General features: G+C 48.2%; 1 protein-coding gene, 1 long non-coding RNA gene and 1 other non-coding gene across 8 annotated transcripts in view; 2 read left to right on the top strand and 1 right to left on the bottom strand.

Moving 5' to 3' along the window:
- SLC2A5 (solute carrier family 2 member 5) overlaps nt 1-3006 on the bottom strand; it is a 36730-nt gene extending 33724 nt beyond the window's left edge. For 2 of the 6 annotated variants that reach the window (XM_033228483.1, XM_033228484.1), the window contains exon 1: nt 370-687. Coding sequence is in view for 4 of the 6 variants with exons in the window: in XM_033228480.1 (XP_033084371.1) it covers nt 370-402 (33 nt within the window). In the remaining 2 variants the exon portion in view is untranslated. Of the gene's footprint in view, nt 1-369; nt 718-2479; nt 2569-2797 lie in introns of those variants that run through there. The other 4 variants (XM_033228480.1, XM_033228478.1, XM_033228479.1 and 1 more) reach the window with 4 other exon arrangements.
- On the top strand, nt 2566-11472 carry LOC117093364. The gene is made up of 3 exons (XR_004441114.1): nt 2566-2662; nt 4346-4472; nt 11411-11472. It is a non-coding gene; the product is annotated as an uncharacterized LOC117093364 (long non-coding RNA).
- A 2970-nt stretch (nt 11473-14442) lies between these two features.
- Nucleotides 14443-14627, top strand: LOC117094072. Its single transcript, XR_004441399.1, has one exon.
- Nucleotides 14628-21280: the final 6653 nt, after the last annotated feature.

The following is a 21280-nucleotide window of genomic DNA, read 5'->3' as shown; positions in this document are numbered from 1 at the left end:
CCCTGAAGCCAAAAGCAAAACAAAAGCAGAGCAAAACATCTCACCAAACATAGAAGGATTTTGCAGCTAACATGTTTGGTTCAGGTCGGGACAAATGAATCCTTTGGGTCTCTTCCATTCAGTTACAGATCCTGCTTTTAAAGGCTGTTCCAGTAGAATGATTTCCACAGAGCATTTGTCTCTAAACCTCTCTCCTCCTATAAAAGACCACCTGCTGGACAAGACTTTCCCCCTCGCCCCACCATGATCCCTCCCAACACAGAGTTCCTTCTGCAACACCAGGAGCCCCCCAGCAACTCTCCAGGAAGGCTGAACAGGACCTGGCAGCCAAGCCTGCTCTTGGCCCCTTTCCCTGAGCAACACACTCACCCCTTCCTTCATGCTCTGATCCTGTTGCTCCATGCTTGCTCGGGAAGGGCAAAGTGCCGCTCACCTTCTTTTAGCCAAAGTAACGCGTGCACTGAATGGAGAGAGAAGACATTCTGGGTGCACTTTGGCCACGCCAAATAACAGCCAATAGCATTTTTATAGCCAGACTAAGTCAAAATAACCCTTTCAGGAACCTGGTCTTCCTTTCATTTCTGCTTTTAAATGAAACGTCTGGGGTTTGGCTAAGCAAGTGGGTGCCCCCTGGGGACTGCAGGCCCAGCATTGTCCTGATGAAACAGTCTGCGGTATTTCCCCATTGCTAAAGTCTCTACCAGTCAGGCTCATGGTGAGTGACTGGAAGGGTTATTTCTGTCAGGAATGCGTGGCAAACAACAGCTGTCATCCACCCTACACGATACCAGGTAATACAAGGGCAACAGATTGGGCCACTAGAGACCTCATAGACGCTGTCCCTGCCAAGAGAGAGTCAAGTCTCTCTGGTGGAGAGTCAGTTTTGCCCAAGTAACCGTGCAACACTGTTAGGGGAAAGTTTCTCATTTTCCGTTTTTTTTTTTTTTTTTTTGAGACGGAGTTTCGCTCTTGTCCCAGGCTAGAGTGCAGTGGCGTGATCTCGGCTCACTGCAACCTCCGCCTCCCGGGTTCAAGCGATTCCCCTGCTTCCACCTCCTGAGTAGCTGGGATTACAGGCGTGCACTACCACACTCGGCTAATTTTTGTATTTTTAGTAGACACAGGGTTTTGCCATGTTGGCCAGGCTGGTCTCGAACTTCTGACCTCAAGTGATTTGCCCTCCTCGGCCTCCCAAAGTGCTGGGATCACAGGCATGACCCATCGCGCCCGTCCTCTTATTTTCCATTTTAAGGAGCTCAGAATGACCTAGAGATGTTACTTTCTGTGTATTCATCACTACTGGGAAGGTGGTAAATACCTCAAACCCCTTTCCAGGCAGGGCAGGGAAAGTGAGTCACAGTTGCTGGTCCAGGTCCGGCCATCTCAAGGCCAGGCCACTGTCAGCCCCCTGTGCTTGGCACTCATTCAGCTGTCACAGGGCTTGCCAGAGTAAGTGGCCAAAATCCAAAGTCTCACAAGCCCCGCAGGTTTTCATCTTTACAGGACATACTCCGTTTTATTTGCTGTGGCGTAAATCCAGTTACTTTAGTGATTCACTCCAAATCTCATGCATCTTTAAACAAGCGGAGACTGGGAGCCTGTGTTGGGCACTGTTCCTTGCATTAGCAGCAAACCCCCAGGGTTGCTCAGGGTGGGAGACTGTGAGAAGCCTAGCAGTGTGGCCGTCTGTGTGTGTGTGTGTTGGTGGCGGGTGGGGGGGTCCCTATTCACAAGGGAGAACTCAGCATTCCGTTTCAGCAGCTTCACTGCCTTTTTCTTCTGTGTACCACTGTCCTAGCGCACTGACTTGTGACTAAGGCATAGCAAGACCAGAGGTTTCCAATTATTTCAAAGATTTAGAAAAAGTTTCCAAAGAAAATGCACTTTAATTGCAGGGATAGGGTGGGAAGAGGAAATCACCGATGGCGGAGTGAGGAGACAGGTACAGGTGTACAATCCAACAAAACGAAGCATCCAGCCGGGCGTGGTGGCTCATGCCTGTAATCCCAGCACTTGGGGAGGCCGAGACGGGTGGATCACCTTAGGTCAGGAGTTCGAGACCAGCTTGACCAACATGGTGAAACCCCGTCTTTACTAAAAATACAAAAATTAGCTGGGAGTGGTGGCAGACGCCTGTAATGCCAGCTACTTGGGAGGCTGAGGCAGGAGAATCGCTGGAACCCAGGAGGTGGAGGTTGCAGTGCACCGAGATCGTGCCACTGTACTCCAGCCTGGGCGACAGAGCGAGACTCCATCTCTGTCCTCCACCCTCCTCTCAAAAAGAATCGACCAAAGTTTGCAGTCATCAGTCATGTCAAGTGCATGACACCTGCTTCTATCTAGGCCCAGATCTTCCACTTCTCCCTGCCCCTGGGCGAGGGGGTAACTAAAAACGGGGGTCGCTGGCCGGGATGCGGGGACAGTGGGCCAGGCCCTCGGGCCCAGAGGGGATCATCCCGGGAGCCCCAGGCCGCCGTACCTGGTTCCTGCCAGTGACAGGGCGTCGCAAGCACATCCATGGATGACGTCACCAACGCTCCACCGGTGCTTCCGCCCTGCAGGGAGCCGAGCGCCGGGAAGAGGGCGCGGCGCGAGGCCGTCACGACGCCAAGCTGCGGGCCGCTCAGTCAGTCCCTCCGCCCGGTGGGCCTGCGGGCTCCGGGTAGGTCCTGTCCCTGCCCAAGACCCCTCTGCCTCAGCCCGGATTCCCCTCGGCCTCGGTCCCCCTCTGCCTCGGTCGCCCTCTGCCTCAGCCCAGATCCCCTCCGCCTTTGCCCGAGTCCCCCTCAGCCTCAGCCGGGGTCCCCTTCAACTTCTGCCGGAGTCCCTCTCAGCCTCGCCTGGGTCCTCCTTCTGGCCACGGACCCCCAACCTTTGTGGTGGGGGGATCGGCCTCCAGGCCCCTGCCTCAGGCCGCCATTAGGCCAAGGCCTGCAGGTTCCGAGAGCAGGGCGGGGTGGGCGACTGTGAGAAGCCTCGTGGCTCACAGATGGAGGAGGGGGATGGGGCGGTGGGGTGGGACTCGGGGGAGGAGGGTGGTCCTGGCAGACCTGAGGCAAGAAGAGGATCGTTTGAGCCCAGGAATTCGATCATGCCACTGCACTCCAGCCCAGGTGACAGAGCAAGACCCTGTCTCTAGAAATAAATAAAAATTAAATTAAAAATTAAAGTTCCCTCTGTCTGTCCAGAGGTGAAATGAGGAGGGGCCAAGAGACCGCCGGATTGGGGAGTGGGGAGAAGGAGCAGTGGAAGGTCTTTGCCCTAGCCCAGGTGAAAGAACAATGTGACTTGGACCAGCATGGGGATGGAGAAGACAGAAGTAGATACACTTGAGGGATATTGGTGATACCATGGGGGAGAGGAAATAGGAGCGTTTCTGTTACTGTTAATAATAAAACAGAACTAGGCCAGGCGCGGTAGCTCATGCCTGTAAACCCAGCACTTTGGGAAGCCGGGGCAGGTGGATCACTTGAGGTCAGGCGTTGGAGACCAGCTTGGCCAACATGGTGAAACCCCGTTTCTACTAAAAATACAAAAAAAAAAAATTATCTGGGCATGGTGGTGCGCACCTATAATTCCAGCTATTTGGGAGGCTGAAGCAGGAGAATCTCTTGAACCTGAGAGGCGGAAGTTGCAATGAGCTGAGATGGCACCACTACACTCCAGCCTGGGTGACAGAGTGAGACCATCTCCAAAAAAAAAAAATGCAAAACAGAAAAGTTAACCTTTCTGAATCAGAATGAAAAGCAAATGTTTTATATAAGAAAAATTTAACCAGGGCAAAATACTGTGTTAGCACCACACCACAAAGCAGGCAGGCACATCTCCGGGTCATTCTGTGACCAGATAATGATACCAGAACTTCAGTCACTACTGGCCTCACCTCTGCTAGGAATGTTCTAGAATTTTAAAGTTTTGCCATGGGCCTCTTTTGTACAGGCTGCTAATGACTTCTCCTCATCCATAAATCCATTTGGTCAGTGCCTCTTCTGTAGTAATAGAATTGGGAGCAAATCTGTGGCTGCCCAAAATAAAGACATTTCCCCATTGCTCTTGCAGTCAGTACAGACATAAAGTTCCGCTTAATGCAATGTATGCAAGATGCCATATGGCAGGCAGCTTCCAGAAACTTTGCTCTCTTAGCTTTGCCTCTTTCTCCATCCTGCTTCCTGGAATGGAGATGCCACCAGCTTAGGCCTTGAGATTGAAACCACATAGGACAGAGCACCAAGTTCAGAGGAGCTGGGACCCCTTCCCCTGTGGAGCACCATCCCAGCTCCCCACCACCAACATGACTTAGTAGGCAAGAAAAATACTTCTCCATTTTGTTTTCCGTTACTTGCAGCTGAAACTGTTTCTCACTGGTCAAACTATTAACTGCATGCCTGAAAATCTGTTAGGATAGGAAACAGGAAGATATTCTACCAAAGCCCCTGGTGGTACAAATGGCGGAGTCTGTTCTGCCTCACTCGGTAAGTGCTTCTGCGCTGTGAGTTAGTTAGTTCGTTTGCAGATGGTAAACAAGAGAATGCTAGCCGGGTGCGGTGGCTCACACCTGTAATCCCAGCACTTTGGGAGGCCGAGGCAGGCAGATTACAGGAGTTCAACACCAGACTGGCTAACATGGTGAAAACCGGTCTCTATTAAAAATACAAAACTTAGCCAGGCTTGGTGGCAGGAGCCTGTAACCCCCAGCTACTCAGAAGGCTGAGGCAGGAGAATCGCTTGACCCCAGGTGGTGGAGATGGCAGTGGGCTGAGATCAAGCCACTGCACTTCAGCCTGGGTGACAGCGCAAAACTCCATCTCCAAAAATAAAAAAAAAAATTAAAAAAATAAAATAATACTGTCAGTAGAATGCAGAAACTGTGTTTGTGTTCTTAGCAGCATGTTCATATAATAGTTTGAGGTGGTGGTGGGGCAGAGCAGGGCAAGCATTCTCTCAACGAAAGAGCAAGGCTTAGCAACTGTAAACCAAAAAGTATCTGAGACAGGTCTCAATCAATTTAGTAGTTTATTTTGCCAAGGTTAAGGATATGCCCAGAAGAAAAAAGCAGAATCTCAGAAACAGTCTGTGGTCTGTGCCTTTCTCCAAAGATGAGTTTGAGGGCTTCAGTATTTAAAGAAAAGCTGGCTGGAGGGGAAAGAGAGTATGGTAATCCACATGTTACAAAAGAAAAGGTACAAGTAGAGGGATCATCATTTACATGTCTGTCTCTTGCTCAGGAAATCAGCACTTTACATAAAGTAAGGTGAACACAGAGTAGCTCCTTGTGGGGTATTTAACCTTTTATCTGTCGCTGTCTGCTTAGGAACAAAAGGAAAGACAGCTCTTTGCATGACTCAGCTTTCAGCTTAATTTTGTTTCCTTTTTGGCAGAGTGAATTGGGGTCCTGAGTTTTTTATTTTCCTTTCACACAACACATGAAGACCTTAGAGAGAAAACGCTGCAGATTCTGCAGGGCTCTGGGCTGGTTTTGTGATTTCAAGAAGCACTTTCTCCTGTAATCCCAGCATTTTGGGAGGCTGAGGCAGGAGGATCGCTTGAGCCCAGGAGTTCGAGACCAGCCTGGGCAACATAGTGAGACCTTATCTCTACAAATAATAAAAAATTATCCGGGCATGGTGATGTGCACCTGTAGTCCCAGCTACTCGAGAGGCTGAGGCAGAAGAACTGCTTGAGCCAGGAACTTCAGGCTACAGTGAGCTGTGACTGAGCCACAGAACTCAGCTTGAGCAACAGAGTGAGATCCTGTTTCAAAAAACAAAACAAAAAAAGAAGTGCTTTCCAGGCTTTCTGTGGAGTCCTAATTAGGGAAATGGAGACAGGTTGGCAGCACCAGGGGAAAGCAAAAGAGAAAGCAAATAAGCTATAAATCTGCCTTTCTTCATGGTCCAGGACAGATAAACCAAGAGGAAGCACATGAGTTATAGGTCTGTCGGTGTTTATGTCCCAGGAAGTGTAGCCCTCCTGAGCAAATTACACACACAACTCACAAACTTCCCGCTTAACATCAAACGCCTCAATTTATCAAACATCCCGGCTGACAGAAGAAGGCAGGTTATCTCCTGCAGCTGTGGTGTTATCCATCATCCCAAGAACCGTCCTATAAAATCTCCAGCAAGCCTTTGTTTCCTTGCAGTCTGCTCCTCTTCTGCTGATACCGCCCGTTGCCTCCTTGCAACATATTTTCCTACTTTCTCTAATAAATCTATCTTTCTCTACCTACAACTGTCTTGGTAAATTCTTTTACTCCCGTGCCACTGGTCCAGACAGTTGTCACTGCCCTGTGACCCTTTCAATAATCTTAAACTAAATGGTGGAGTTAGGAGGACAGTTGAAGACATTTTAATATGTAATTTGTTTGTTTTAACTGTTTGTAGCCTGAATTGGATTTTCAATTTTTTGTTGTTGTTGTTGAGGCGAAGTCTTGCTCTTGTCCCCCAGGCTGGAGTGCAATGGTGTGATCTCAACTCACTGCAACCTCGGCCTCCCGAGTTCAAGCGATTCTCCTTCCTCAACCTCCTGAGTAGTTGGGATTATAAGGGCTTGCCACCATACCCAGTTAATTTTTTAATTTTTAGTAGAGACAGGGTTTCACCATGTTGGTCAGGCTGGTCTCGAACTCCTGACCTCAGGTGATCCACCCGCCTTGGCCTCCCAAAGTGCTGGGATTACAGGTGTGAGCCTTGTGCCCAGCTTTTTTTTTTTTTGGAGATGGAGTCTTACTGTGTTGCCCAGGCTTGGGTGCAATGGCACGATCTTGGCTCACTGCAACCTCCACCTCCCAGATTCAAGCGATTCTTCTGCCTCAGCCTCCCGAGTAACTGGAATTACAGACACGTGCCACCACGCCTGGCTAATTTTTGTATTTTTAGTAGAGGCGGAGTTTTGCCATGTTGACTAGGCTGGTCTTGAACTCCTGACCCCAAATGATCTGCCCTCCTCGGCCTCCCAAAGTGCTGGGATTACAGGTGTGAGCCACCGCACCTGGCCAGATTTTCAATTTTGATGAAACCGCTCTACTAGGAGTGAAAGACCCAAAGATCCTAATCTGAGAAGAGAAAGATCTCCACCCCATGACAGTGGAGATCTGCCCTAGCTGCTGTGCTTATCAAGACTGCATTTATACTTGTTTGTGTTCAGATTGTAAAACTGCATAGGATTCAAATGGTCCTTGCCAGTCCTTTCTCCCCTTAAGCCCTGTTATTTTTGTGTGTCACTTGGCAGAATGTCTTGTTCTTTAGGAACATGTATCTCATGTGATAGCAGAAATGCCTACATGTGCCTTTGAGGCATAAAACGGGCTTGTTATTTGCCTTGCTTGATTGATGGGGAGAGGAAATGGCTCTTGGCCACACCCACGTATTAATCTAAAGGAAAAAACTGAGGTGAAATCCATACAAGTAGAGAGTTTATTTGGGCCAAGTTTGAGGACTGCAACCCGGGAGCACAGATTCAAGTTGCCCTGAATGTATGTTCCTATCAGCAATAGTTACAAGTGTGGTGGTTTTTTTTTTTTTTGAGATGGAGTCTCACTCTTGTTGCTCAGACTAGAATGCAGTGGCATGATCTCAGCTCACCACAACCTCCGTCTCCTGGGTTTAAGCAATTCTCCTGCCTCAGCCTTCCTAGTAGCTGGGATTACAGGCGCCTGCCACCACGCCTGGCTAATTTTGTATTTTTACTAAAGATAGGGTTTCACCATGTTGGCCAGGCTGGTCTTGAACTCCTGACCTCGTGATCTGCTCGCCTCGGTCTCCCAAAGTGCTGGGATTATAGGCGTGAGCCACTATGTGCAGCCTTACAAATGGGTTTTTAAAAGAAAAAAGAAAGGCTGGACACAGTGGCTGATGACTCTAATCCCAGCACTTTGGGAGGCGGAGGCAGGCAGATCCCTTGAGCTTAGGAGTTCAAGACTAGTCTGGCCAAAATGGCAAGACCCCATCTCTACAAAAATACAAAAATTAGCCAGGCATGGTGCTGCATGCCTGTAGTCCCAGCCACTTGGGAGGCTGGAGTGGAAGGATCGCTTGAGCCTGAGAGGCGGAGGTTGCAGTGAACTGAGATAACCACTGCACTCCTGCCTGCGCAACAGAGTCAAAACCTGTCTCAAAAAGAAAGAAAGAGAGAGAGGGAGGGAGGGAGGGAGGGAGGAAGGAAGGAAGGAAGGAAGGAAGGAAGGGCCAGGCGCAGTGGCTCACGCCTGTAATACCAGCACTTTGGGAGGCTAAGGTGGGTGGATCACCTGAGGTCAGGAGTTCGAAACCAGCCTGGCCAACATAGCGAAACCCCGTCTCCACTAAAAATACAAAAACAAAGAAAAAAAATTAGCTCGGCGTGGTGGTGGGCACCTGTAATTCCAGCTACTTGGGAGGCTGAGGCAGGAGAATCATTTGAACCTGGTTGCAGTGAGCTGAGATTGTCCCATTGCATTCCAGCCTGGACAACAAGGGTGAAACAGGGAGAGAGGGAGGAAGGGAGAAAGGGAAGGAGGGAGGGAGGGAGGCAAAGGAGGAGGGAGGGAGGGAAAGGAGGAGGGAGGGAGGAAAGGAGGAGGGAGGAAGGGAGAAAGGGAAGGAGGGAGGGAGGGAGGCAAAGGAGGAGGGAGGGAGGGAAAGGAGGAGGGAGGGAGGGAAAGGAGGAGGGAGGGAGGGAAAGGAGGGAGGAAGGCAGGAAGGCAGGGAGGCAGGAAGGCAGGAAGGAAGGCAGGAAGGAAGGCAGGAAGGAAGGAAGGGAGGGAGGGAGGGAGGGAGGAAAGGAGGAGGGAGGGAGGGAAAGGAGGGAGGAAGGCAGGAAGGCAGGGAGGCAGGAAGGCAGGCAGGAAGGCAGGCAGGAAGGCAGGAAGGAAGGCAGGAAGGCAGGAGGAAGGCAGGAAGGCAGGCAGGAAGGCAGGAAGGAAGGCAGGAAGGAAGGGAGGGAGGGAGGGAGGGGTGAGCAATGAGATTGTTGGTCCTGATCCAGACCCCAAGAGAAGGTTCTTGGACTTCGTGTGAGAAAGAATTCGGGGTGAGTCCATAGAGTAAGGTGAAAGCAAGTTTATCAAGAAAGTAAAGAAATAAAACAAGGCTACTCCATAGGCAGAGCAGTGGTCTGGGCTGCTCAACTGATTATACTTATAATTAGTTCTAGTTCTTTGCTAAACAAGGGGAGGATTTCCCACTTTTTCTGGGAAAGGGGTGGACAGTTCCCCAGAACTGAGGGCTCCTCCTGCTTTTAGACCATATAGGGTAACTTCCTGAGGTTGCCATGGCATTTGTAAACTGTCATGGCACTGGTGGGAATGTCTTTTAGCAGGCTAATGTATTATAATTAGTATATAATGAGCAGTGAGGAAAACCAGAGGTCACTTTCATCACCATCTTGGTTTCAGTGGGTTTTTGTGGCTTCTTTACCACATCCTTTCATCAGCAAGGTTTTTGTGACCTTATGCTGACTTCCTATTTCATGCTGTGACTAAGAATGCCTTAACCTCCTGGGAATGCAGCCCAGTAGGTCACGGCCTCACTTTACTCAGTCCCTATTCAAGATGGAGTCACTCTGGTTCCAATGCCTCAGACAGGAGGAGGGTAAGGGATACAAGACTACATATTGGGCCGGGCATGGTGGCTCAAGCCTGTAATCCCAGCACTTTGGGAGGCCGAGACAGGCGGATCACGAGGTCAGGAGATCGAGACCATCCTGGCTAACATGGTGAAACCCCATCTCTACTAAAAAATACAAAAAAACTAGCCGGGCGAGGTGGCAGGCGCCTGTAGTCCCAGCTACTCAGGAGGCTGAGGCAGGAGAATGATGTAAACCTGGGAGGCGGAGCTTGCAGTGAGCTGAGATCCGGCCACTGCACTCCAGCCTGGACGACAGAGCGAGACTCTGTCTCAAAAAAAAAAAAAAAAAAAAAAAAAGGGCTACATATTGGATGCAGTGTACAGCGCTTGGATGATGGGTGCACCAAAATCCCAGAAACTACCACTAACGAATTTATCCATGTAACCAAAAACCACTTGTATCTCCCAAAACTATTGAAAAACATTTTATTTAAAGAGGAGACAGTTCTTTACCAAGAATTTACATCAAAACCATGTAAACTGTAGATCGACTCTACATTGTTCTTTGTACCATGAATTCCAAAACCCTGAAGAAAATGGGCGAGGCAGCTCTCAGGAACAAAGTATCTTCAAATAACTGCCCTGGACGTGGGTGGGGAAGTGACTCAAGGTCCCACTCACGTCTCTCTGGGCCTAATAAATTTTGCGAACCTCACAGGGCACACACTGCTTGGCTGTTTTTCTTTTCCCACATTCCGGGTTTAGGTAAGGGAGGAATCATTAACAGGTCAGAGTGGACCTGACCACCCCACAGTGCTCTTGCTTTGCTTTTGGCACAGGCAGCGTTTCTTGTCTGGGGAAGGGAGGAGGGGTGCATCCAGTTGGTTGACACAGGACTTCCCAACCCCGGTGCCCATGTGCGGTGTCTCCCTCTTCCTCTTTTGTGAAAAGCCACACCCCACCTTGGGCATGCCACCTGGCCCCGGGAACCCCAGTCTGCAGGGAGGGGCCAGAAAACGTGCCCCTTCGAGTGTATCTTCCTTCAGGAGCCAGTTCCTTATTCTCTCCTCACTTGAGCTCCCTTCCAAGCTCCTACTAGATGTCCCCGAGGCAGAGAGGTTGCTGATCACGCTTTGACATGCCTGGGTTGTAAACTTCAGAGACATGACAAAGTGCCTATGTGTTTTCTTACCAAGAACAGAATTTGACCTCGCCTATCAGAGAGTGCACGTGCCCAGGAAGGGCGTGCTCCTGGAGAAACACAGGCAGAAGGCGTGAAAGCTGGGGCAGCAGAGGCTCTTCAGGACTCAAGGGGCTTCTGTTGGTTACACATTACCCTGAATAGACACTCCCCTTTTTATTTTTGATTTATTTGTTTATTTTGTTGAGACAGAGTCTCATTCTGTTGCCCAGGCTGGAGTACAGTGGTGTGATCTCGGCTCCCTGCAACCTTTGCCTCCTGGGTTCAAGCGATTCTCTTGCCTCAGCCTCCTCAATAGCTGGGATTATAGGCGTGAGCCACTATGCTCAGCTAATTTTTTGAATTTTCAGTAGAGATGGGGTTTCACCATGTTGGCCAGGCTGGTCTTGAACTCCCAACCTCAGGTGATCTGCCCGCCTCGGCCTCCCAAAGTGCTGGGATTACAGGCGTGAGCCACCATGCCCAGCCGATACCCCTCTTGTTAAAAACACCATAACATCATTTTAACTTATCATTTTAACTGTGCTTTTTAAAATAAATGTGCAGTTGATTTGTGGTAAGTATATTCACATTGTTATGAAACAGATCTCCAGAACCCTTTCATCTTGCAAAACTGAAACTCCATCCCCATTTAACAACTACTCCCCATTTTCCCTCCCCAAAGCCCCTGGTAACCACCATTCTGCTTTTCTGCTTCTACGAGATTGGGTGCTCACGATACCTCATGCAAGTAGGATCATGCAGTATTTGTCTTTTTGTAACTGATTTCTGAAGACTTAGAGCATGTCTCCATGAGTCCTTCCTGTTGTAACATGGAACAAGAGTGCCTTCCTTTCTAAGGCTGGATCATACTCCATTGTGCACACACCACATCTGCTTTACCCATTTATCTGTCAGCAGTCACTTGGGTTGCCTCTGTTAATACCTTTGGCAATTGTAAGAAATGCAGCTATGTGCATGGGTGTACAAGTATCTTGATGAGCCCCCACTTTCAGTTATTTTGGATATGTACCCAGAAGTGGGATTGCTGGATCACATGGTAATTCAAATTTTTAATTTTTTTTAGGAATCACCATTCTGTTTTCCACGGTAGCTACACCATTTTACATTCTCACCAGCAGTATATAACAGTTTCAATTTTTCCACATCCTCACCAACACTTGTTATTTTCTGGGTGGTTGTTGTCGTTATTGTTGTTGTTGTTTTTGGTAGTAGCCATCCTAACAGGTGTGAGGCGATCTCTCATTGTGGTTTTGATTTGCTTTTCCCTAATGATGAGTGATGTTGAGCATCTTTTCACGTTCGTGTTGACCATCCATACATCTTTAGAGAAATGTCTATTCAAGTTCTTTCCTAATGAGACCACTCTCTTGGATCACAGAAAATGAGACCAGGCAGGCCATAAATAATATCCAGTGGTGTGCAGGAGCCAGCTTATGTATAATGTGAAAATAAATAAATCAAAATCAAAGCTGTTGGAAATTGGAATTATTTTGAGTCTTTTTTTTGTTTGTTTTTTGAGGCAGAGTCTTGCTCTGTCGCCCGGGCTGGAGTGCAGTGGCACAATCTCGGCTCACTGCAAGCTCCGCCTCCCGGGTTTACGCCATTCTCCTGCCTCAGCCTCCCGAGTAGCTGGGACTACAGGCGCCCGCCACCTCGCCCGGCTAGTTTTTGTATTTTTAGTAGAGATGAGGTTTCACCGTGTTAGCCAGGATGGTCTCGATCTCCTGACCTCGTGATCCGCCCGTTTCGGCCTCCCAAAGTGCTGGCATTTCAGGCTTGAGCCACCGCGCCCGGCCTATTTTGAGTCTTAAAGGAAGGTGCTTATAGGACCTTTAACCCCTCTCGCCTGGGCCGACAGGTGTGAGTCACTCCGCCTGGCCATGAATACACTCCTTTCAACTGGATTCTGATTCTTTAGATCATTTCAGGTTGCCAATAACCTCATCAAAATGAAAAACCGGCGGGCGAGGTTGCTCACGCCTGCAAACTCAGCACCTCAGAGGCCGAGGTGGGCAAATCACTTGAGCTCAGGAGTTAAGACTGGCCTGGGCGATGTGGTGAAACTTCAACTGTACAAAAAATACTAAAAAAAAAAAAAAAAAAAAAAAAAAAAAGCTAGCTGAGGGTGATGGCACATGTCCTTGTTCCCAGCTCCTCAGGAGGCTAAGATGGGAGGATCACTTGAGCCTGAGTGGTCAGGGCTGGAGTGGGCTGTGATCATACCACTGCACTCCAGGCCAGGCTACAGCGTGAGACCTTGTTTCAGGGAAAAAAAAAAAAAAAACAAAACCACGACCAAAACAAAACCCACACTTTTGTGCTTCAAAAGACATTGTCAAGAAAGTAAAAAGATGAGCTGGGTACAGTGGCATGTGCCTATATTCCCAGAGACTTGGGAGGCTGAGGCAGGAGAGATCAGGAGTTCAAGTCCAGCCTGGGCAATGGAGATAGACCCCTTCTCTTAAAAAAAAAAAAGAAAAAGAAAAAGTAAAAAGACAAGAGACCAGAAGAAAAATTTTTGCAAATCATATATCTTATAAGGGTCTAGTATCCAGAATATATAAAGAACTCTTACAACTCAACAACAAAAGACAAACAACCCAATTCAAAATGGGCAAAACACTTGAATAGATTATTTTCTCCAAAGAAGATATGCAGATGACCAAGACGCCCTTGAAAAGATACTTGGCATCATTACTCACTAGAGAAATGCAAATCAAAAACAAAATGAGGCATCATTTCACACATTAGGATGACTATCATACTTAAAAAAAAAAGGAAATTAACTAGTGTTGGTGGTCAGGTGAGGTGGCTCACACCTATAATCCCAGCACTTTGGGAAGCTGAGGTGGGTGGATCACTTTAGCCCAGGAGTTCAAGACCAGCCTGGGCAACATAGAAAACCCTGTCTCTACTAAAAATAGAAAAATTAGCCAGGTGTGGTGGTGCACACCTGTAATCCCAGCTACTTGGGAGGCCGAGGCATGAGAATTGCTTGAACTCAGGAGGTGGAGGTTGCAGTGATCTGAGATTGCACCACTGCTCCCCAGCCTGGGAGACAGAGCAAGACTCTGTGTCCAAAAAATAAAACAAATGTTGGTTAGAATGTGGAAAAATTAGAACTCTTGTACCTTGCTGATGGGAATGTAAAATGGTTCAGGTACTGAGGAAAACAGTTTGGCAGTTCCTCAAAAAGTTAAACATAGAATTACCATATGACCCAGCAATTCTACTCCTAGATGTATAGCCAAAAAGATTGAAAAACATGTACTCAAGGAAATACACGTGCATATATGTTCATAGCAGCAGTATTTACAATCGCCAAAAGGGGGAAACAGCCCAAATGTCCATCAATTGATGAACAGATAGGCAAATTGTGGCACATACACAATGGAATACTATACAGCTATAAGAAGAAATGAGCCAGGCACAGGGGTGCATGCCTGTAGTCCCAGCTCCCCAGGAGGCTGAGGTGGGAGGATCAGTTGAGTCCCAGAGTTCAAGTCTAGCCTTGGCAACACAGGGAGATCCTGTCTCTAAAAAGAAAAAAAAAAAACAGAAGTACTGATACGTGCTATATGAGCTTCAAAAACATGCTGAGTGAAAGAAGCCAGACAGAAAAAGGTTGCATATTGTACGATTCCATTTATGTGAAAAATACAGAATAGGTAAATCCATAGAGAATGCAGATTGATGGTCTGGGGAAAGGCTCCTACGTTGTTGAACGTGCCCAGTTGTGGGTGTGCAGCCTTGTACCAGGCAGCCCAATCCTGACCTAAGTAAATTCCCAGAAGTCTCTCCTGGATTTTGAATTTGTAGTAAGAGCTGTGGGCATTCTAGCAGTAGTTCGATGATCATGTATGATACCGCAAACAGGACAAAAAAAAAAAAATGCAGATTGGTGGTTGCCAGGGGCTGGGGTGGGGGTAATGAGAAGTGACAGCTAATAGGCACCTTTTCCTTTTGGGGTGAAGAAATAGATGAAGTTATTCATTAATTGTGCAACCCTGTGAATATACTAAATGCTGTCAAATTGTTCACTTTCAAATGGTTAATTTCATGTTATGTAAATTTCACCTCAATAAAAAAAAGAAATCAATACTAGCCTGGGTAACACAGCAAGACTCTGTCTCAAAAAATTTTTTTTTAAAGACAGCTACTTTGCTGGGACATCATTTATCTACAACTTACAGAACTGTAAGCTCAAATGCAATGCAAGGGCAGGGCCCTGCTGAATCGGGAAGAATATGCTTTAAGCAATGCAATTTTCCACTGAAGTGCACATTTTCCTCCATGGTTTGAACTCTGCCATGGTGAAAATGAGACAGGAATAATACAGGGTGATTGCAGGAGAATAGAAAATTCCAGGCAGCAGTTTTGCATGACTAGCAAAAGGAAACCATTGAAATAGCTGCAGAAGTAGGGGCCCTGAAAAACAGGATGTGGGCCAAGCTGGCTAAGGCCAACTGAAACCAATATAGTGCTGGATTTGACCTAGGTTTCATGTAGGACCTCATTATACACTCATTAACATACTAAACCCTGCCAGGTTCGGTGGCTCACGCCTGTAATCCCAGCACTTTGGGAGGCTGAGGTGGGCGGATCACCTGAGGTCAGGAGTTCAAGACCAGCCTGGCCAACGTGGTGAAACCCCATCTTTACTAATAACACAAAAAAATTAGCAGGACATGGTGGTGCATGCCTGTAATCCCAGCTACTCGGGAGGCTGAGGCAGGAGAATCGCTTGAACCCAGGAGGTGGAGGTTGCAGTGAGTCGAGATCGCACCATTGCACTCCAGCCTGGGCAACAAGAGTGAAACTCCACCTCAGAACAAACAAACAAACAATAACATACTAAACCCACATCCACCAGTGCCATGACAGTTCCTGGGACATCCATATTTGGCATAAAAACAGGTAACACCACAATTTTGAGAAACCCTCACCTTTTTCCAGGAATCTTCATAAATATCCCACCCCTTGGTTAAAGAAACCCATAAAGGTGGCAGCTCCAAACCCCCGCTGGATGCAACTCTCTCTTGCGTAGGCCCGAACTCTCCTTTCTTGAGTGTGTACCTTTTGCTTTGCAATAAATCTCTGTACTTTCACTATTTTCTGACTTGTCCTTGAATTCCTTCTAGCAAAGGGGTCAAGAGCCTGGACACCGCCTGGGGTTAAGGTCCTACTGGCGTTTGGGGACCTCCCCTAGTCCACTGGCATCAGAAACATTACACAAATCAGCTCACACTATAAATCAGCACCCAGCCCACCATCCCAGCCTGTTGAACATTTTCCAGCACATCACGGACTCTGGTACTACATCGGGCACCAGGTCCAGATAACACATCTTGCATCTCACCTGGGATCTTGAGGAACATGCTATGGAAGCCAGCAGCCCTATGGGGGCAGCCACACCACGTGAGCATCGGCCACACCCTTGGCGGCCCTGGAACCAGACCATCCTCCAGCCCCTGTTGGTCTGGAAACTTGCAACGGCCCCATCACTTGGGAACTGGTTAGAAAAATGCAAAATCCACTTGATTCCAGATCTGCTGAATCGGAACCTGCATTTTGGCCACATCCCTGGTGGTTCAAGCTCACGTTTAAGTTCAGGAAGCTCTGCTCTGGGCTTTTCCTGAATGCAGCACACCAGTGATTCCTCCTGGCCCTAAGGCCTCTGTGCCCAACCAGGGCTGACTTACCCCTGGCCTTGCACAGCACCCCCAGGCCTCTCCTTGGTGTTGATGTGGGCGCTGGCTGACTGCCGACAGCACCCCGTGCCTGCTCTCCGACTCTGTCCCGCGTCTGCTTTTTCCTCCTGGGATAACGTGGTGCTGGTGTTGATGAAAAGAGTCAAACTGTAAAATATTTTTAGATATTTATTCTGAGCCAAATACGAGTGACCATGACCTGTGACACAGCCCTCAGGGGTCCTGAGAACATGTGCCCAAGGGGGTCAGGGTACAGCTTGCTTTTCTACGTTTTAGGGAGGCATGAGACATCAATCAAATACATTTAAGAAATACATTGGTTTGGTCCAGAAAGGCGGGACAGTTCCAAGGTAGGGGAGGGTTCTTCCAGGCTATAGTAAATTTAAACACTTTCTGGTTGACGGTTGAATTTGTCTAAAGACCTGGGATTAAACAGAAAGGAATGTCTGTAAGATAAGAGGTTGTGGAGACCAAAGTTTTATCATGCAGATGAAGCTTTTAGCTAGCAGGTTTCAGAGAGAATAAGTTGCAAAATGTTTCTTATCGTCTTTAAAGTCTGTGTTGTTCATGCTGGAGAGATTTGATGAGGTATGTTCGAACCCCACTTCCACTATGGCCTGAAACTGTCTCTCAGGTTAAGTTTTAAGAGCCCTGGCTGAGAGAAGTTCATTCAGATGGTTGTGCGGGCGGGTGGGGGTGGGAGGAGCTTAGAATTTTATTTTTGGTTTACACTGGAGTGACAGTGGTGCAGGACGGGGCAGGTTTGCTCCCCTCCAGGCGAAGACAAGTGCTGGCTGCAGAGAGGTTTTATCTGCTGGTATTTGAGAAGCTTTCCCTGATGCAACAGGCCCAGGCAAGTTCAGGGTTCTGCTTTCTGCCGGGGAGAAAAGCTAAAGGGAGAGAGGGTCTGATCCCATCTCTGGCATCATGGTCCTAAGAAACTGCTGGAAATGCTTTCCTCATTAACAGGTACAGCCCAACAAGAATAAATCTTCCGGCCGGGCGCGGTGGCTCAAGCCTGTAATCCCAGCACTTTGGGAGGCCGAGACGGGCGGATCACGAGGTCAGGAGATCGAGACCATCCTGGTTAACACGGTGAAACCCCGTCTCTACTAAAAATACAAAAAACTAGCCGGGCGAGGTGGCGGGTGCCTGTAGTCCCAGCTACTCCAGAGGCTGCGGCAGGAGAATGGCGTGAACCCGGGAGGCGGAGCTTGCAGTGAGCTGAGATCCGGCCACTGCACTCCAGCCCGGGCGACAGAGCAAGACTCCATCTCAAAAAAAAAAAAAGAATAAATCTTCCCTCCCGGGTCTCCTATTGACTGCTGAGGGTGGGCCTGGGGCCCTGGGAACAAAGGAGGGGTGAGGTGGGACAGGGAATTCAATCTTCATGGTCACTTGGGTAATGCAAGAAAGGCTAACTAGCAGGGATAATGACAGCTGGGCTTTCTCTAGGGCTCTTTCTCCAGCTTAGTCATTGCCTGAAGTGTAATTGCCCGGATGGGTTCTTCCTGCCGGCTACACTGACAAAGTCAATTGACTGAAACCATGGCATTGCAGTAAAGAAAGAGTTTAATTGCTGCGAGGCCAGCCACGCCCTAAGGGAGAGGGAGTTACCACTCAAATTAATCTCCCTGAAAGCTCAGGGGCCAGGGATTTTCTTTCTCTCTCTTTTTTTTTTTTTTTTTTTTTGAGTTGAAGTCTCACTTTGTTGCTGAGGCTGGAGTGCAGTGGCACAATCTCAGCTCACTACAACCTCTGCCTCCCAGGTTCAAGTGATTCTCCTGCCTCAGCATCCTGAGTAGCTAGGATTACAGGCATGTACCACCATGCCTGGCTAATTTTTGTATTTTTTTAGTACAGATCAGGTTACACCAAGCTGATCAGGTTGGTCTTGAACTCCTGACCTCAAGCAATCCACACACCTTGACCTCCCAAAGTGCTGGGATTATAGGCGTGAGCCACTGCCCCTGGCCAAGGTTAGGGATTTTCAAAGATAGTTTGGTGGGCAGCAGACTAGGGAATGGGTGCTATTGATTGGTTGGGGAATGCCATCATAAGGGTATGGAAAATGGTACTGGTGCTTGACAGAGCAGGAGCATCACCATCTTGAACAAACACCACCATCCTAAGTTCCACTTAATTAAAAAACCCCTAAATCCAGCCCCAAAACATCAGCCTAATGGCTAATGTCAGCATAACCAGAAACATTCCAACCCTAAGATAAATCCCTCTCTCTCTAGCCAGAAACATGCCAACCCCAAGATAGCCTCCCCTGTGACCAGAGACATTCCAACCCTGCAATAAACTTTCCCTCACATAGAAACATTCTGAACCTATGATAAGTCCCCTTTTTCAAAACCCTTAAATATTCTTAGTCTGTAAGAGAGAAGAACTCTCTGACCTAACTTGTCCAGAAGCCCCTCTCAGGTTTGTTTTCTCTAAAATAAACCTGTCCTTAACTGTCAAGCCACATTTTGTGTTTCTTTCTTCTTTCTTTAAGTCTTACATTTGGTGCCACAATCCAGGACAGGTGCTGGCAGCAGAGGCTCTCTTGCAACCCAGGAGGCAGTGGGCAGCAGCAGTCCTCGTCCTAAGCTAACTCCTGGATCCTGAGAGCCTCTGGACACCCACCCTGTCTTTTCTCTTACTTCACTTTTCAAGTGATTTGTGTAAGGAGGACAACTAATCTGAAGGAGATTGCAAGGCTCGGGCCAGAGCTACTCTCCAATGGGCTCTCAAAACCCTCAGGTATCAGGAATCCACCTCCAACTGCCCACAACAGGTATTTCACTCTCTAGCCCTTGTTCCCTCTTCCTTCCTCTTCTCTCTCTCTTCCTCATGTGGCTCCAGTCCAGGAAGCCCTCTGCCAGTTCCAACTGGAACATCCAACATTGGACACTCATCCAGCCAACTGGGAAAATCTGCCTTCCCCTGGCTTTCTTGCAGTACCTGGGAAAGTCAGGTCTGCCATCCTGGTCCTCAGAGGGCCAATGGGACTAAGCTAGAGGAAATCCTGGGGATGCCCAGTTTCTTCTCAGCTTAACTGTCCTCTTTAGAAAGAGGATTCTGGGTCTCTGTCTTTTGTCTGGGGATGCCTAGAACAAAAATAGACACACTTGGCTTCCTCTTACCAGCCCACATGGCTGCCCAAAATCCCACATTCCTAGATCCTCCCCACTGGGCTGTCTCCTTTGGAACCTCACCAAACTTGGCTTACAGGGGAACCTAAAGCCAAAGCATTTAGTTTTTCATTGCAACACAGCCTGGCCCCAATACAAATGAAATAATGACAGTTGATGGCCTGAAAATGGCACCTTTGACTTTCAAATTCTCAGGGACCTTAACAACTTTATAACCAAGAATAGCAAATGGCAAGAGATTCCCTATATTTGGGCTTTCTTCTATCTTAGATCCCAACCCTCCCAATGCCAAGCTTGCACCCCTCATGAAATCCCTCTTCTTAATGAAAATCCTCCCTGAGTCTTTCCTTCCTCTGGAATCCCTTCCTCCAAAACCCCTTTTGACCCTGCAGATAAACCCCCCTCCATATTCACAACCCTCTGCATCCGCTCCTCACCCACCTGAACCCTCCACCCAGCTGGCCCCTCCTGCTCCCAAGCCTTTACCGCCAAACCCCCTCCCTCCTCCTTCTCTACCTATTAACTGTTTGAAAACTACTCCAGCCCCTTGGGTGGCTGCAGTTTGCCAGCCACCCCAGGTGGTGGCTCAGCGTCTGGCCAACTGCTGCTCTCCCCTGCATTCTTCACCTGTTACCCACTCAAAAACTACTTCAGCCAGGTGCGGTGGCTCATGCCTGTAATCCCAGCACTTTGGGAGGTCAAGGTGGGCGGATCACAAGGTCAGGAGATTGAGACCATCCTGGTTAACACAGTAAAACCCCGTCTCTACTAAAAATATAAAAAAATTAGCCAGGCGTGGTGGCATATACCTGTAGTCCCAGCTACTCAGGAGACTGAGGCAGGAGAATTGCTTGAACCCAGGAGGCAGAGGTTGCAGTGAGCCAAGATTGCGTCAACTATACTCCAACCTGGGCGATAGAGCGAGACTCTGTCTCAAAAACGACAACAACAACAACAAAAACTACTTCAGCCAGGTGCGGTGGCTCATGCCTGTAATCCCAGCACTTTGGGAGGTCAAGGTGGGCGGATCACAAGGTCAGGAGATTGAGACCATCCTGGTTAACACAGTAAAACCCCGTCTCTACTAAAAATATAAAAAAATTAGCCAGGCGTGGTGGCATATACCTGTAGTCCCAGCTACTCAGGAGACTGAGGCAGGAGAATTGCTTGAACCCAGGAGGCAGAGGTTGCAGTGAGCCAAGATTGCGTCAACTATACTCCAACCTGGGCGATAGAGCGAGACTCTGTCTCAAAAACGACAACAACAACAACAAAAACTACTTCAGCCAGTCAAGTCACCCCTGCCATTCTTCCTCTCTGGAAAGTGGTTGGGATTAAAGGCATCGCTTGTATTCATGTCTTTTTCTTTATCTCTGATTTGTCACAAATCAAACAGCATCTGGGATCTTTCTCTGAACATTCCTCTCATTATCGCAAGAAATTCCTGCCCATAATTCAATCCTTTAATTTAACTTGGCATGACATTTATATAATTCTAACCTGCACCCTCACTTCTGATGAAAAAGAGTGCATCTGGAGTTCAGCTGAAACACACACAGATAAACCCCATAATTAAGCCCCCATACAAAATCCAGTGGCTAATGATGCAGTTCCCCACCATGGACAAAAATGCCCATAAGGCAGCTAATTATGAAAAACTTAGAGGAATTACACAGG

Source organism: Trachypithecus francoisi, unplaced genomic scaffold (assembly GCF_009764315.1).
Source record: "Trachypithecus francoisi isolate TF-2019V2 unplaced genomic scaffold, Tfra_2.0 Lachesis_group12, whole genome shotgun sequence".
Lineage (NCBI taxonomy): Eukaryota > Metazoa > Chordata > Mammalia > Primates > Cercopithecidae > Trachypithecus > Trachypithecus francoisi.
The sequence above is the reverse complement of the archived record's forward strand: the minus strand, read 5'-3'. Positions and strand labels throughout refer to the sequence as shown.